The sequence below is a fragment of the Hippocampus guttulatus genome, chromosome 15 (genome assembly GCF_054856545.1).
Source record: "Hippocampus guttulatus isolate MCC_2025c chromosome 15, RoL_Hgut_1.0, whole genome shotgun sequence".
NCBI lineage: Eukaryota > Metazoa > Chordata > Actinopteri > Syngnathiformes > Syngnathidae > Hippocampus > Hippocampus guttulatus.
The window spans coordinates 16,115,712-16,132,215 of record NC_141275.1 but is presented as its reverse complement, the minus strand read 5'-3'; the positions used below and the strand labels follow the sequence as shown (position 1 = coordinate 16,132,215).

Genomic DNA, 16,504 nt, shown 5'->3' with positions numbered 1-16,504 from the left:
GATTTGTGTGCAGGCAATGTGGGATTATGGGGTGTTAAATTGTCTCGCCGAATGTAAACTTTCTCCTTTGTCGTACCGGCTCACTGATAAACGTTTTCAATAAACTGAACATTGTGGTCGGCACACCACAAAGTTGGCTGTTTCCTTCGTCTTTAAGAGTCACAACTTCGGAGGACAGTTTCAAGGTATAGAATGTAGCAACAAAAACAAACAAACAAACAGTTAAAACAATTGAAAATAATTAGGTTGTTTATCCTCCAGATGGAGTTCCGGTGGTTTGCGATACACGGAACCCGGAAACTCGTACGCCTCCGTATTTTTAACCGGAAATACGTAATGGTCCACCGCGCACAGTGTCTATTTGGCCAAAAAAGCGCGGTTTAGGTGGTGGTGTTGATATAGTGCTACCGTGCTGTTTTATAAAATCCAAAGTATTCTATTTACCTTTGACCGCCATTTAATGGCACACAATATGGCTAAGTACACCGGTCAGACATTTACTTTGAAGCGTCAAGCGGACGTGGCGTGTATTCTGTTCGTCATCTTGATGCTGCCTGTCATGTTGTTAGCCTGGCTTGCGAGACACTCCTAGCTCGGATCCCCTTCCTCGTCGTCAGTGTCCCCCTCCCCTCAACGAGCCATGGCCGAGCAGGCCGCAGGAGCCCCTCCGTCGTCGCAGCATGACGGTAATATGTCTCGTGTGTTTCGCGACGTTTTACGGCGCATCGGTGTGCGGAAGGTTAGCCCTCCCCTGGTTAGCGGCCTCGGCATCTTTTGACAACATTAGCTCTGTAGCATCACCCCCATCCCCGATCCACCAACAGGGCGACGTGTCTCCCACACACACGCACACACACACACACACACACACACACACACACACACACACACACACACACACACACACACACTCTCCCACACACCCGCGCGCTCATACACGCACGCACGCACACACACACACACACGCGCGCGCGCGCACAAGCAGAGACAGTAGGTCACTCATGATCAGCTCATGTTGTGCAAGTGTATTGATGTTAATTGTGTATAAAGTGAGATGTGACAACATTCCGTAACGCGTTAATATATGTTGATTTGAGCTAACTGGTGTGGCTAGACGTAGCATGTTGTGCTAACTTGCTAAGTGTCATAATGGTGCGTATTAAGCGCCTCATTATTATTATTACTATTGGTGATAACACACGTGCTATTCTGCAGCTACAAACATGGTGTCGTCACTCCGTTCCCTCATTTCCCACGTTTTCAATTAGTCCACGTTCCCCACGATAACCTTCTCAAAGCGATCCACACGTTTTGCATGTTTACGTCACGCTTCTCCACATCACAGTATTCAGCTCACGATGAAGTTCTCGGGGAACTTGTTGTCATGTTCCGAAATGCGCCCAATATTATTTCCTCGTTTCTTGACCGTTTCAAACCTTTAAAACATTCAGCTCACCTCACATATTATGAGCAAGATTATTCTTTACTTCAGAGTTCCACATTTTCCCTGTTTCAAATCTCGTTGAAATGAATGGAGATATCATCAAAATGTAACTCGCAGTTCCATATTTCACAACTCATTCAAAGTATTGGAATACTTTCAATTCTTCACTTGTTTTTTCCACTTGCAATATTCCCAAAGCAATGCAAAACGTTCACATTTTTTAAAATCCTGCCTCCACGTTTCTCCACAAAGCCAAACCATTCCAAAAATAGTGTTCCGCTCATTCGGGAGATAGTAATAAGAATATTTTTGTCCACGTTCTGAGGTAGTGTCAGATCATTGTGGGGGGGGGGAAAAACCTGCCAATTTGTCCTTTCAGACGAGCTCCAGCAGCGAATGGAGGCCCTGGAGCGGGAGAGGGCTGAATTGGGCAAAGCCAAGCAGCAGCTGGAGGCCGAGTTCAACCAGAAGAGAGCCAAGTTCAAAGAGCTCTATTTGGCCAAAGAGGGTAAGAGAGCGCCTCGCTGTGAGAATTTACTCGAAACTGGAATTCACAATGGCGCAGTGGCAAAGGATTCACGTGATTTATGCGCACACAGTTAGGCAGTTGTATCCAATCACCACAATTTTTCTCCGAGTTACAATACAGTGCGTCTTTATCGCCCATCGGCCGTATCGTCGAGGCTGCCGCAATCCGATGATAATTCCGATGAGAATCCTGAAATTGGTTTGGTTTCATTCTTCTCCAGAGGATCTGAAGAGGCAGACGTCAGCTCTGGAGTCGGCCCAGTCCGAGCTGAGCGCCGCGCAGGCCCAGCTGACCCTGGCCCGTTCCGAGATCGAGACCATCAAGGCGGTGGCCACGGTGTCGGAGAACACCAAGCAGGAGGCCATCGATCAGGTCCGCGGCCAGTGGCAGGAGGAGGTGGCTTCGCTGCAGGCCATCATGAAAGGCACGTTGAGACCCCGCCCCCCCCCCCCCCCCCCCCCGCACGCTTTGAGTACTTTATTGACATTGCGCATTTCACAGCAGCTGCGGCTGCAATCGAGCACATGACGTGGCATCGGCTCGTACCTCAAAATAGATCCTTGTGCCGTAACGCGCGCGTCACGTCCCGCCTCAGAAACGGTTTGCGAGTACGAGGTCCAGTTCCACCAGCGTCTGGAGCAGGAGCGAGCCCAGTGGGGCCAGTACCGCGAGGCCGTGGAGAGGGAGGTGGCAGACCTCAGGCGGCGGCTCAACGAGCCGCAGGAGGAGCAAAACCTGGAGGACGACATGAAGAAGGTACGCTCGCTGCTCACCTTGAGCAGAGCCACCTCTCACGTGAAACCATAAACGATTGTCTTCATTATATTTTGCAAAATCTACAGCCGAATGATACCTCAATGCAATGCGCTCGCTGTACTTGCTTGCTGGAAAGGCTCAAGAGGATGCGGAAAAGCTCCGCTCGGTGGTCATGCCCATGGAACAGGAGATCGGCACGCTCAAAGCCAAGCTGTCCACGGCCGAGGACAGGGTCAAGGAACTCGAGGCGTCCAAGGTCAAGCTTTTTATCATCCAAACGTTGCACGAATGAGGGCGCAAGAAAGTCATGACATTAAAAAAATAATAATAATCATGCCAGGTGAAGGAGCTCAACCACGTTTTGGAGGCGGAGAAGTCGTGTCGCACCGACCTGGAGATGTACGTGGCCGTGCTCAACACGCAGAAGTCGGTCCTGCAGGAGGACGCCGAGAAACTACGGCGGGAGCTTCACGAAGGTCATTGAAATCCAGTCCAAATATTCGTGGCCGTATGGGAGCCTTTCATGTATATTGATGGACGTCTTTTCATCTTGTCAAGAGTGGTCACGATGCATTTGCCGTGTCGCACTGAGGCTGTCGTTAAAAAAGTCATCATAGAACCACAAAAAAAAAAACGCGACGTGAAAAGAGCAAAAACATTTCATGGACACAGAAAGGAAAAAAAAATCTTCAATTGAAAGCCCCCCCAATTTTGTCTCCCTGCTTTTTTTTCTTTGTACGCGTCGGTCGGGTCCAGTGTGCCACAAGCTGGAGCTGGAGCGGCAGCAGCACAACCAGCTCAAGCACACGTGGCAGCGAGCCAACGATCAGTTCCTCGAGTCGCAGCGCCTCCTCATGAGGGACATGCAGAGGATCGAGAGCGTGCTCTCCTCCGAGCAGCTGCGGCAGGTGGAGGAGATCAAGAAGAAAGACCAGGTCCGCCAGCGGAGAAACTTCAAATGCCCTTTTTTGCAGCCGTGAATTCCCGCTCCGGCGTTTGCCGCCTTGACGCCGCGTCTCTTGCGCCTCGCAGGAAGACGACGAGAAGGAGAGGCTCAGCCAAATGAAGGATCTGCAGGAGGAAGACGGCGCGGACAACACGGAGCCCTTGGAGGACATCTTCCTGGGCTTGAGCGTCGAGGAGGTGCTGGATGACTTTCACCTCATTTTGCAAAGCAAAGTCTTTAAAAAAATGGGATTCTTCTCAAATGACCTCGGTGTGGCTTGGGGCAATAAGCCCAAAGGATGATGATAAATCATTAGCGCTCCTTACATGGTGATTTTCTCCGAATATTACAAAAAAAAAAATAAAAAAAGTTGCTCAATGAGCTGGTTTGCTTTGCCTCCATCTTTGGCTTTGTCCTCCCCAGGCGCCGACCGACCACAGCGCCCACGGCTCCATGCACTCGCTGGACGCCGACTCGGTGCCCGGCGGCCCGCCGGACCCCTACAGGGAGAACCTGCGCAGGGTGCAGTCCACCGACAGCCTTGGCTCCTCCCTGTCGGCCACGCCGGGCCTGAACCACAAGGCCAAGTCGGCCGGCCACTTGGACGAGTCCGACTTCGGGCCCCTGGTGGGGGCCGACTGCGGCGCGGCGGACGCCGGCCTGGGAGACGGCGGCTCCGTCGGTTCCGTCAAGCTGACGGCCAGCCACTTCCTGCTCACCAAAGACCAGGAGAAGGCCATCAAAGCCATGACGCCCGAGCAGGAGGAGACGGCGTCGCTGCTCTCCAGCATCTCGCAAGCCCCCGACGCCGCCTACTTACCCCCTGCCGGCTACCGACTGGTCAGCGACAGCGAGTGGAACCTGCTGCAGCAGGAGGTGCGTTGAAATAGCCAACGCAATTGAAGCCCAGCCAAAAATGGAGCGGCTGGCCTACGTAGGATTTGGAGGGTTAAGCTCCTCCCCACATGAGGAAAATTAGATCACATGGGCAATAAGTGAACCGTGACGATGTGGGTGGGGGGGGGATACTTATGTAACCATTTTCTTGGCGACACTTGTTGCTAGGCAGAACTTGCGGCGCACAATTTCCTTAAAAAGCAACCGGGGGCGTCTACTCATCTGCAGAGATCCTTTCATTAGAGGCCTTCTTTATTCAAAAATAACTTTAGAATCACAAAAATCTAAAAATGTGATTGATACTTTTTTCATCTATTAAAAAAAAAAAATCAAACATACAACTAATGTTTAAAAAAAAAAAACGTCCAGTCGTAACCTTCATAACGTCACCAAGCAAAGGCACATTTTCTTTGAACCTTTCCAGTTTCTATTTTTATATTACGATGTATTGATGCGCGACTGCGTTGGACGCTTGCATCGCCGTGCCTCATGCTGCGTCCCCGGCGGGCTTTGTTTGCCTCCTCAGGTGAAGAACGCGGGCAGGAAGCTGGGCCGCCGCTGCGACATGTGCTCCAACTACGAGAAGCAGCTGCAGGCCATCCAGGGCCAGGAAGCCGACACTCGAGATCAGGTCCGCCCTTGCCGTCGTCGCGGCGCTGCGCCTGCGCCTGCGCTTGGGCCCGCTCTCCGCGCCGAGTGTTGACGGGGGAAGCGTTGCGGCTCGCTCCGCAGGTCAAGAAACTGCAGGCGATGCTGCGGCAGGCCAACGATCACCTGGAGAGGAGCGTGGCCGACAAACAAAGCCTGGAAGACTCCGTCAAGCTGGGGAACGAGGAAACCGCCGCCAAGGTCACTTGATGTTTTCCCGCCTGGGTTTCGCTTGAACGGCCAAATGTTTCACACGTCGGGCCTTTCTTTTGCGCGGCAGGTGTCGGCCCTCGTCCGACGAGTCCAGGAGTCGGAAAGGCTGCTGGGCGCGCTTCAGGAGGCCTTCGGCGAAGCCAAGAGGAACACGCAAGGACAGATGGTGAGCGTCGGGCGCGGCACCCGCAGGGCGCGGCCTTCCTCACCTTTCCTTGTGCTTTTGAGGCCGCGCTGGCGCAGTCGCGCGAGCGACTGGCCGACGAGCTGAGCCGACTTCAGCGGGACAACGAGAGTCTGCAGGGAAAACGCCGTCTCCACTCGGAGCTGCTGCAGCAAGACGGCTTCGCCATGCCCGACAACGTGCGAGTACGTGCTCGCCCGTCACCAACGCGGCCGGCTCTGGATTTCGGTCTATAGTTCCACACCTCCCTACGCACCTTTGAATTTATGAAGCACGCTCAAACTGTTCAGTACAATCCCGTAGCGTTCTACTTTCCAGACGAAACGTTTCACTCATTGTGAGTGTGTCTGGAAACGCGAGTTCACGGTGTACTCTTAAAAAGCCGGAAAAAAAAAAAAAAAGATGGACCACCGTGTCGTCTTGCTTCCCTGTCTCGCGTGTTTCGATTGCGCGGCGGCGGGCTCAGGAGCTCCAGGCGACGGTGCTGCGGCTGCGCGAGGACACGGTGACGCTGCGGACGTCGGCCGAGCACACGGAGGAGAAGCTGAAGGCGGAGATCCTCTTCCTCAAGGAGCAGATCCAAGCCGAGCAGTGCCTCAAGGAGAACCTGGAGGACACGCTGCAGACGGAGATCGAAGGCTGCAAGGAGGAGATCGGTGAGACTCCCCAACACACGCTGCCACTCGCCATCCTCACCCGCAACCGACATTTTGGTGGCTTTATTCGCGGACGAATCGCACCAGCGTGTTGACACCGGGATGAGTCATGAGCGTGTTTTTAAAAAAATATATATATGGTGATCCTGTCCCGGTGTGTCTTCCTGAACAGCTTCCTTCTCCGGTTTGAAGATGGAACTGGAGCGGATAAAAATAGAGAAGGAGCAGGTTCGATTTGTTCTCCAATCGCACTTTGAATGTTTCAAGTATGGAAAGCCGCTTGAGCCGCTGAAGTGAATTTCATTTTTGATGTCGGATCACGTTACGACGAGCCCACAGTTGTCAATTAGTGCTCACTCATAACACGCAGTTGGCCCACAAGTGGGCTCTCCAACGCTGTGCTGAAGTAAGAGTGGAAAAAGTCAAGACGGTCGTCGGACGAGTCCGCCCAAGTCGCTCCACTAGTGGTGAGGACAAAGATTTGAGCTGCGGCAATCGCATATTTGGACAGTCAAATATTCGACGACAAATCGGATAAAATCAAGCTGTTTGTTCAGTATCCAGCTCGAGGTTGTTCCCGTCAGCCAAAGGTGGCACTGGTAACATTGTCTTTGGAGTGAAAAGACGGCATCGGAGCACACGGATCTCAACCGTGCGGCGGGGGCTCAAAAGGCTTTCCATATTCGGCTCCCTCAGTCGGCTTGCCCGTTGACGCCGCCCCGTACGTTTGTGCGTGCAGTTGCAGAGCAGTTTGTCGCAAAAGACGGAGAGGCTGGAAAGCATCCGGACCTTGAGGATCGGCCTGGAGCAGCAGCTGAGAGAGCTCCACGCCGCCAAGGTGCTTTCCACACACGCACAAAAAAATACCAAAAAAAAAACAAACGCCGCCTCTTGTTTAGTTTGGGGCCAATGCCGTAGAGCATATACGCTTGTATTTGCAGCCGACGAAGCACTCTCGTTTAGTCTGGGCCGCACATGTGAGACGCGCTCGCATTTTGAATCTGTCTGGGCTTCACGTCAAACTTGCACTGTGCGCGTGTGTGCCGTAGAGTGCGCTAGAGAGTCAGGTGTTTGAAGAGAAAGACAGAGCCCAGCGCTTGCAGACGGAGCTGGATGTCAGCGAGCAGGTCCAGAAGGACTTTGTCAAGCTTTCGCAGACGCTACAGGTAACACTGAGGAAAAAAAAAAATTGGCTTTGAATTTTTAGTACACTCGCTTTTTTTTTTGTTGTTGCTTTTTTTTACATTCTTCATATCTCAAACCATTCCAATTTGGATCGATTTACAAAGTTCTCAACTCAAGTGTATTTCTGGAGCACTTGAATATTTTCAATGAATTTCCCCAATGACCAGAAGACATTTTTGGCATTGCCCTCTTTGCACATTTCTTGATCCGTCGGGCATTCCCACGCAAATTCTAGACGAAGGCCATCCTTGAGTCGCCCGCCGTTTTTGTCGCCAGGTGCAGCTGGAGCGAATACGACAGGCGGACTCTTTGGAGCGAATCAGACTCATTCTCAACGACACCAACTTGACTGACATCAACCAGCTTCCGGATACATGATAGCACGCCTGCGGGGAAAAGTGCCTCCTCCCTTCTTTCTTTCTCCATCCCCCGAACATGATCGATCGATCGATCCTCCTCCCTCTCCTCCTCCTCGTAAGCGTCACGAAAGAAGCGAAGGCAGGTAGGAAGGAGCGGCGCTGGCCTTTTTATGTACATTCAGTGGTGGAGTCGTGATGGAGAAAGAGCACTACTCAAAGCACTGCAAACATGCATACGGATGGTTGGGAGGGAGGGAGGGGGGGGGGTCCCCATCTTTCCTGTGGATGTCTTGCTCCTACTGTAGATATGACTCTTTTAAAAACAAAATTCTGATTAGCTTTAAAAAAATAATAATATCAGATTGGTCCATAATCGTTCATCTCGCTTGTTGGTCGTCTCATCCCTTTGATGTGGGTCCTCCCCCCCTGCCCCCCAACACCAGGGGGTCTCAAACTGGGGTCCAGACCTCAAGGCTTCACAGAATACTGTAAAAATAATCCAACAATAATAATCAATTATTTTCGCTCATTTCAAGTATATACCCCCCCCCCCCCAACAAAATACATTTGTTTAGAGGAAAAATATCCAGAGCAATGCAACTTTTTTTTTCCCTCTTACAAAAACACTTAACAAAGCCACTTTTGCCCCTCAGCATTTAGCGGCCCACATAATAGTTCTGCTCAAAGTCTCTCCCCGCTACCCGGTAAAGTTTGAGAACGCCTCTTTTGCACCCGACAACAATGACACGAGATGGACTGAATGAAATTGTTGCACGAGAATCCAATCCAAAAGGCGACGCTGCTGTCTTGCAATTTTTCTTGGAGAAACTCATGCGACGTGAGTTTAATTCTTCGGATTTTACCCCACCCCAGGTGAGTACAAAGGGCATCCGTGTGTGTTTGTGAAACTACGGACCCTCCAAACTGGAACACCTTCCCAAATTGCTCTCATTTCACAACCCAGAGGAAGTCATGGAAAGATTCAATCGTTGCCGTGGACGTTCAATTTGTCAAAAGGCAATCCAAGTGCCGCGCGCCACGGCCAAATATATTCGCCAAGGGTGTTTTTCAACAGGTGGGTACAGAAGAGGGTCACCTTGTTCGAGAAGTTCAAAGCTTGTACATAACTGTAATGACGCACGGATCCCTGTAGATGGCGGCAACGAATCGCTTTGGATTCAGGTCAAAATCTCGCCTCGTCTCATGTTGATTATGAGCGAGGGGACGCCAGCTCGTTTGAAGTCAAGACAAGTTGCGGCACCTACCAGGCAAGAGTAACCTATGATGTCAACAGTTTGTGTCATGGGTGGTTGTCGAAAGCGTGGAAGCATCGTGAATGGCAAACGGATTGTTAAATAAATAAATAACAATCACCCACTTTCATCTTGAGTCATGCAGCGAGTCACCGTTGCCCACTGTGCATATTTTCAGGTTTTTTGCACTGTCTTAGTCTTATTTTTGTGGCTTTAAAGTTTAGCGTCACAAAGGCATAAACACAATGTCACCATTAAAGTCACTGTTTGACTTGAAATGATTTTTTTGGACAAAAAGACCGCTTTCTGTGTTTTTCGGTCAGAAACTTATTTTTTTTTCAGACCAGCCCATGTTCTCCTGTCAAATAATTAAAGAACGCAAAACAGGAACTCTGGTTTGAATACAGCTGCCTGTGAATGAGTCAAGTTTCCTGAAATAAAAGCTCCTCACCATTTGAAGTGAAGTCAATCATATTTTTATCCTGTGTTGACCCCCCCCCCCCCCCCCCCAAAAAAAAAGGATGTCCCCCAGGTCACGCGTGCCGCTCGTGGCATCGCACCGTGCCCACCCAGAGGTTCCGCTCGCCTATTTGTAGTCTGGGCAAATCTGCCACATCCAACGTGTCGAACGCGTTTGCGTGTCGCGCACCGACAAGAGCCAAAGTGGAGGCTGTATCGTGGTGCAATACACCAGTTGGCCGACAGGCGTCGTGTTCGGCGCGGTGCTGCTGCTGCTCCACTCGGCCGCGAAGAAGAGATCGACGCTGCAGCGAGGAGGGTGGGGAAAAAATTCACCAACTCCTCGTTTTTTTAACGACACAATGGAGCATAAAAGGCATTATACGGTTTCAACGCGTGGTTTACTGACTGGATTTATGGTTTTAATTCTTTCGGGTGAGTACAAAGTAGTCATGAAATGTGTTATGTTGTTTTTTTATCCCCCCTTTTCCCCGGGCGGGCTGTGATTTCAGGGCACTCGACGACGTTTTCTTGAGGATCATTTTGGGGAGACACCACCACGCAATTTCTCTCCTTAATGTCGCATATTGAGATTAAGGGCCTCTCGTTAACACGGTCGAATTCGTTCCCGGCTCGCGTCGCTTTCGAAAAAGCATCGTATCAACCCGACCTCTCTCGAGGGAGTGAGCTAGTCGGAGGTTTTGCAAAAAAGCGGAACAAAACACAAACAAGCCCGGTTGGCCTCTCTGGGGCCGCACAATTCGAGAAACTGCGTGCGTTTCTCGATTCAAACATTTGCCCGCCGTGTTAGTCAAATTGGTATTCGTCGGGAAATATAATGCAATACTCGGTAACATAAACGCCTCAAATGAACCCAAAAATACCCGACGATCCGAAAGCAACGCTTTGTTGACATCGGTGTGTCGTGAGGGCATCCGCATTTCTCTGTCAATGAGCGCGTTCTTCATATTCGTGTTGTCTAAAACGCCCTTAAAACAACAGTGAGGCCGACTTTGAACGTAAACTGTTCAAAACCGCGAACGTTGTGAGCTTAGCATTCGCATCCTGAGGTGTGCCAACGGCTGTTTACAACCCGGTACCACATCCCTAACCCGATTCCGGACGTCGATACTGCGATATTTTTGAATAGCCGACGAGACGTAATTACCTTCCGACCCCCCCGCCCCCCCCCCCAAAAAAATGTATACATGTCGTTTCCCCTAAAATATCAACTAATCATCACAGCCAGAATGGGAGACGCAGAATAAGTCATGCGTGACAAAATGCTAGATTTTGTTTTTCTTAATTGTATCACTTTTTTTTTTTTAAATGAAACTGTCACTTCTACTTTTGACTTTTTGAGGGGCAGAAGGACTGACTAACGCTCGCTTCCCTGTTTTGGCGTTGCGAAATGTGCGCACGGACTCGATAGTTTCCACACAGACCTTGCTTGTGTGCATCGCTGGTTCCTGAGCTCGAATACTGTGCGTAAATAGCAAAAAGCTTTTTAAAAACTGCTCAAATGGCGTTTTTGAATGAAATGTGCTACAAAGTTGATTGCACCTAGAAAGGTTTGAAAGCAAACATCTCTAAAACGTAACATCCAAATGTCAGGTTCTTCAAAGTTCCCTTCCAATCTTTCTCCGTTTTTCAGCGCGGACGCCAACGCTGGCCATCGACATCTACACCGAGGCCGAGGTGATGGTGGAGAACGGGACGGCGTGCGTCCTCCGCTGCACCTTCAAGTCCAACGAAGTGGTCAGCAGCTACATCACCGTCACCTGGAACTTCCAGTCCAGTCAGCCCGACAACCAGTTCTCCAAGGCGCCGTACGCGGTGAGACGGCGCCTCAAAGACTTTGCCGCGCCGACGTTGTTCTTTTGACGCCGAGCCAAAGAAAAAGTGCGACGGATGCGTACGTGCGCCGTTTGAATTTCTTTGGGGCGATGACAAATGGCAAGCGAGGATTTGTGCGTTTCCGCGCGGCGGAGGCGAGCTCGCCGGGTCATGGCGATGATGCAACGAGCTCGTGTTTGAAGTCTCGTCGGGACGTTTTTTTTATAGTCTCGTTCGACCGCGACGCTGGGGCGTTTGAAGCGCCGGAGCAGATTGAGAGCAGTTCCGTTCACTCCGCTGAGGGGTGAGGGGAAAGGACCTGTCACCGGGTCAAAAAAGTAGTCATTGGGACTGTGAAGCGGCGCCATCTGTGCCGGCGCCCAAGGGGGTTCCCACTGCACAATGTAAAGATTCTGTCTTCCTTCCTTCCTTCCTTCCTTCCGTGGCAGATCTTTTACTTTTACGACGGGAAAGCGGCCCCCTCGCCAAAGGAGTTCAAAGACCGAGTGCAGTTCATCGGCGACATCAACAAGAAGGACGTGTCCATACGACTCAACCCGGCGCAGTTCAGCGACAACGGCACCTACTTCTGCGACGTGAAGAATCCGCCCGACTTCACGGGCACGCCGGCGCGAACCGAGCTGCGCGTGGTCTCCAGAGGTGAGCGCCGCTCGCCTGCCCGTTAAAAATTCCGGCTGAAATTTCGCGATGCTGATTCTCAAAGTGCCGCGTGGGCTCCCTCTAGTGGTGTTTGAAAGAATAACTGCACAAAGAGTTTGTTTTGACCGGCCGTCCCAAACTTGGAAGAGTGGCGGCGGCGCGTCCTGCCGCTGACACGCGGCTCCACATTCTTGTGTGTTTGTTGTCAGTTCTTGGAAAGTGTGCGGCTGCGTGTGCCGGCTCGCTCGCCTCACTTGGCAACATTCCCCAGCAATACGTGAAGCCTGTCGCAAAGTAAAAACTCTCCCCAGAAGTTGCCCCCCCCCCTACTCAAGCACGATTTGATATGAAAATTGTATTTACGCTCGAGGCTTCAAATGAGAGCATTTGGTGATGCGTGACGGACGCCGCAAGACGGCAGCGGAGCGCTTGAAACCGATGGCCAAGCAACAACGCCGCACCTCCGGCTAGCTCACCCGCGTGAACGCATCTTCCACCGAGGACGACTCCATCGGTCGTGCGAGCTGACACAAGCTGACCTGACGTCACATTCACCTGTGTTGTTGTTGTTTGTTTTGTTTTTCTGCGGGGGCGGCGGCGCTCGCGCAGGATCTCTTCCTCGGGGCAACACGGCCGTCATCGTGGGAGCGGTGTGCGGCGTTTTGGCCCTGCTGCTGCTCGTCCTGGTGGCCGTCTGCATCGTCATGAAGGTGCTGCACAGCCGCCACGATTACGAAGGGTAGGTCGCCCGCCCGTCTTTCGGCGCCCGTCGCGTTGACCCTCCCGTTGACTTCTCTGACCTGATTTGGTTTGCATCTCGACAAATGACTCGTGCCACAAATCGGGCGATGTGGTGAAATTTCATACTGAGACTTAAATGCACCAAAACTTTCCGGGTGAACTTTATTCGACCTTGGTCGCAAGCTGCCGATGACACGCTAAGCCGTCTGGGTTTTGGCCTGCCCCCCGCCCCCCGCTGCTTCTCTTCTCCCCCCCACCCCCCTACACGGAAGTGAATGCGCTTCAGTTCCTCGGCAGCGGGTGGCGAGTTGCGCGTCAATGTGGGAAAAGGCCTTCCGGGTCAAAGTTCACCTGCAAAGCTTTCAAGTGCATTTGAGGCGCAGCGTGCTTTCTTGAATGGGCGCGGCGGTCTAACGGTGCGGCGTGGCTGCCGTTTTGATCTTTGCGGTTTTCCCGCTGCCGCTCGGCGAACCGATCCGAACCGAACCGCCTGCCGGCGACTTGACTTGGGTGCGGAACGGTCGGCAACGTTGAACGGGCCCGCCTCCTTCCGCGTTGCGTTTCCGCCGGGGCCGTCGGCCATCTTTGGGGTTACCGTTTGCGCCGGTGCCGCTTGCTTCCGTCCCTTGTTTGCTCTCACCGTGCCGTTGTTTGCCCAGCCTGGTTTCCGCCGCACGCTCGCTTGGCCCGCTCGGCCACGGAAGCATGTTGCCATCGCTTTCTACTCACATGGCGCATCGCACGCATACCCTCTCGTTCCCGTTTTACACGGTGTTTGGCCCCGAAGCCGCCCGTCTCAAAAGATTTCCCATTTCGTTGCCTCTTCCCGTTTCTCGCTTGGAATCTGCTGGTGAGCGGCTTCCAAAAGAGACCGCAAGGAGGGCGGGGGGGGGGAGAGAAGCGGCCGTCAAACAGGCCAAAGTCCACAGGTCCACGGCTTTATGGTGCCATCAGCACTTTGCAAGGGAGAGACTGGAAGAGTCACAGAAAGACGCCCTTGCAAATGATTCCATCCTGAAAATTTTGCGTGTAGTGTCGAGTCCAGGCAGCTTCGGCGCCTCACCTGCCCATCACTCACTTTCATTTCTCTTTTCTTTTTTTTTTTTTCTTATTCATGTTTGTATTTTATTTGATTTTTTTGGTTGGGTGGGTCCATTTCGTCCTCGTCTCTTCAATGTGCAACGGCGACACCGTGGCGAAACCGTACCCCCAAACTAGCTGTATAAACTTGGAAAACGCGCGCGCCCCGCCGCCGCAGCCCATCAAGAAGAGCGAGCCTAAGCTGGAGGCCCCCACGAGTACCAGCCGTCCGGGCCAAGTGCAGGTAGGAGCTCAGGGGACCCCAGCGCGCCGCGGCCGTATGATGAGACCGGGGGATGGGGGGCGGCGGCGGACACGCTCGGCGCGGGGGTTGGCGGCGGCGAAATGACCTCAAGTCTTGTGTTTGTGGCAGGGCCCGGTGATATACGTCCAGTTGGACCACTCGGGCAGCAAAAACTCCTTCCACAAGATGGAGCCGGTGGTCTACGCCGACATTCGCAAAAACTGAAACGGACTGGAGAGGTGGGGGGGGGGGGGGGGGCGCACGCGTAACGACAGAGTCCAAAACACACACACAGACACTCAAGCATCAGACCTCTTGCATCCGCCGCCGCTGCTCCCGGGAACGCTCCCCTCTTTGTACAGCAAGCTTTTTTGGGGGGGATCGGAGGGCTCCGCCATCACGTCCACCTTCGATCGTCATTGTTGGGTTGTTTTGAAATATTCTCGCAGCCACCAATTGCCGCCGCACCCTTTGGACACACCCGACAGAAATTTCCAAAGGCTCTCGACATTCCTTCTTCGGCCGACGAGATTTTCTTTTAGGAGCCCGGACGACATCGGATTGACTTTGTTTTTTTTTGTTTTTTTTTTTTAACAGCTTTGAGATCGTTTTTGTCATTTCACATTTCCATGCCAGGAAATACAGGTCCATCATCGGCGATGGCAACTCCATTGGTGACAATTATTCCACGAAGTGGGAAAATCCAAAAGGTGTTTTGAAACTGCTGACATCATTGCAGGAGCAACCAAATTCAAAATTTTTGTGCGCGCAATCCACAAACGGGTGGGCTGGCTGACGATTGTCGGTGTTGTCTTTCCTTCTGCACCTCAAACGTTTTGAAAAAAAAACATTATTTGGAAAATTCATATCTCTACAAGTTTACATTTTCATTTACATGTTGGGAAAAAAAATTATAAAAATGTTCTCCTGGTGCTTGCATGCGATCGACTAAAGTGACGATCCTGTAAAAAGAAAAAAAAGGGCCAAACATCTTTGCTGTAACCATGGTTATCATCCATTTTTATTTTGGAGGCCAAATTGAGTTGTTGTGAATGACGTCATTCACCCGTGCCGTTGACTCAAAAGTGTCTTCCGGTCTCGTGGCCGCGCCCCGCTAATTTGCGCTCAAGAGCCGCGCCTGCAGGAGTGACCAATTGTCATGACAAAAAGAAGCCACCAAGGTCAGTAGTTGCCAAGTCAATAAACACGCTCGCTCACAAAATTGACTGTCATATTACAATTCTTTAAAATAACAAAAAATCCCAAACTACTATTCTCGTAAAAAAAAAAATCGGAGTTGTCTTCGTTACGAATTTTAAGTGTTTAACAAAATGTCAACAATTAGCAAAAACAGTTTGCGGAGTCATTGTCGGTGAAAAATTGCATTCCAGCTTTTTCCTTTAAAATTCTTTTGCAGTTTCTCCATATGGACTTAACACAGTTAAGTCGTTCGTGGGGGGGGGGGGAAGGGTGATACATGTGTGTGTTTTTCTTTTAATGGAAAATTGTGGTTTGTGTCCTTAGCTTGTTAGCATGCTAGCATGTTGTGCTTCACTGTTGCAGGCACCGCTCGCTTATTATTTAACGAGTTCGTTAAGCGTCTTCACCCCCCCCCCCCCCAACAAAACAACAAAGTGTATGATAATTGCCCATTTTTTCCCCTCCGGTTGTGGTTTTGTGCTGCTGGGGTGTGTGCGTGCGCGTGTGTGTTTGTACGCGTTGCCGTCGTCCACGTGGTGTAAAGTATAAATTATAAAAAAGACGGACGGCCCTAGCTACGCTTTTCGGCTCTCTGTGTGCTAAATAGTTGTTCTATTCGATAGTGTTTTTGTTTGTTCTGAAATGTAAAAACAAACCGTGCACTACGTCTTAAATACGCAAGACAAAAACCTGCCCTGTGATTTTTATTTTTATATTTCTCATGTCTGAATGACTCGTTTGAAAAGAATGCCCAAACCAACTGGAATGTTGTATATTTAGTGCCTTTTACATTTCATCGGCTAACTTGAACGTCTGCTTCAGATAGAAAAGTTAAGATTCATTTATTTTTGTTCTTTTATTGTATTTTTTATATGCATAATAGCCTGTTCTGTATCCTCTTGTTCAAATTTTATATATAAAAAAAATAAATCTGGCCAAATGTGTTTTCATCTTAATTCGGAAGCTCCTTCAAGCATTTTGCCCTCGTTGAAATCCAAACATTTTGACTGTTGGCGCCTTCCAAAGTCGCCACCGAAAAATGTCCAGCTTCCCCCGTAAAAACTTAGACTTGGAAAAATATTGACTTTGCATATTTTGGACCCCGCCGCCCCCCAATATTTCCCCTTGTTCTTGAGTCGCCCCCCCCCCCCCTCCCAAACCTGTACATTTGTTGCCTTTGGGAAATCCTATTCTTGTAACATTTAGTCATAAAC

At 50.9% G+C, this 16,504-nt stretch overlaps 2 protein-coding genes across 4 annotated transcripts; both read left to right on the top strand.

The window, feature by feature from the left end:
- The first annotated feature begins 388 nt into the window (after positions 1-388).
- On the top strand, positions 389-9,529 carry rabep1 (rabaptin, RAB GTPase binding effector protein 1). 2 transcript variants are annotated; one of them, XM_086131047.1, is made up of 18 exons: positions 389-686; positions 1,824-1,952; positions 2,194-2,397; positions 2,569-2,729; positions 2,866-2,985; positions 3,070-3,205; positions 3,486-3,664; positions 3,762-3,872; positions 4,099-4,551; positions 5,099-5,203; positions 5,305-5,421; positions 5,501-5,599; positions 5,662-5,802; positions 6,084-6,273; positions 6,446-6,501; positions 7,013-7,111; positions 7,323-7,439; positions 7,735-9,529. In XM_086131047.1, the coding sequence occupies exons 1-18, from the start codon at positions 641-643 to the stop codon at positions 7,834-7,836; spliced, it is 2,565 nt and encodes an 854-aa protein (XP_085987173.1). In that variant the 5' UTR covers positions 389-640; the 3' UTR covers positions 7,837-9,529. The 2 variants fall into 2 exon arrangements, with proteins under 2 accessions (XP_085987173.1, XP_085987174.1); XM_086131048.1 differs by lacking the exons at positions 389-686; positions 1,824-1,952; positions 2,194-2,397 and having other exon boundaries at positions 2,592-2,729; positions 2,816-2,985.
- A 300-nt stretch (positions 9,530-9,829) lies between these two features.
- mpzl1l (myelin protein zero-like 1 like) lies at positions 9,830-16,246 on the top strand. 2 transcript variants are annotated; one of them, XM_086131657.1, is made up of 6 exons: positions 9,830-9,964; positions 11,184-11,365; positions 11,815-12,025; positions 12,635-12,764; positions 13,985-14,090; positions 14,220-16,246. In XM_086131657.1, the coding sequence occupies exons 1-6, from the start codon at positions 9,892-9,894 to the stop codon at positions 14,313-14,315; spliced, it is 798 nt and encodes a 265-aa protein (XP_085987783.1). In that variant the 5' UTR covers positions 9,830-9,891; the 3' UTR covers positions 14,316-16,246. The 2 variants fall into 2 exon arrangements, with proteins under 2 accessions (XP_085987783.1, XP_085987782.1); XM_086131656.1 differs by having other exon boundaries at positions 13,985-16,246.
- The last annotated feature ends 258 nt before the right edge of the window (positions 16,247-16,504 follow it).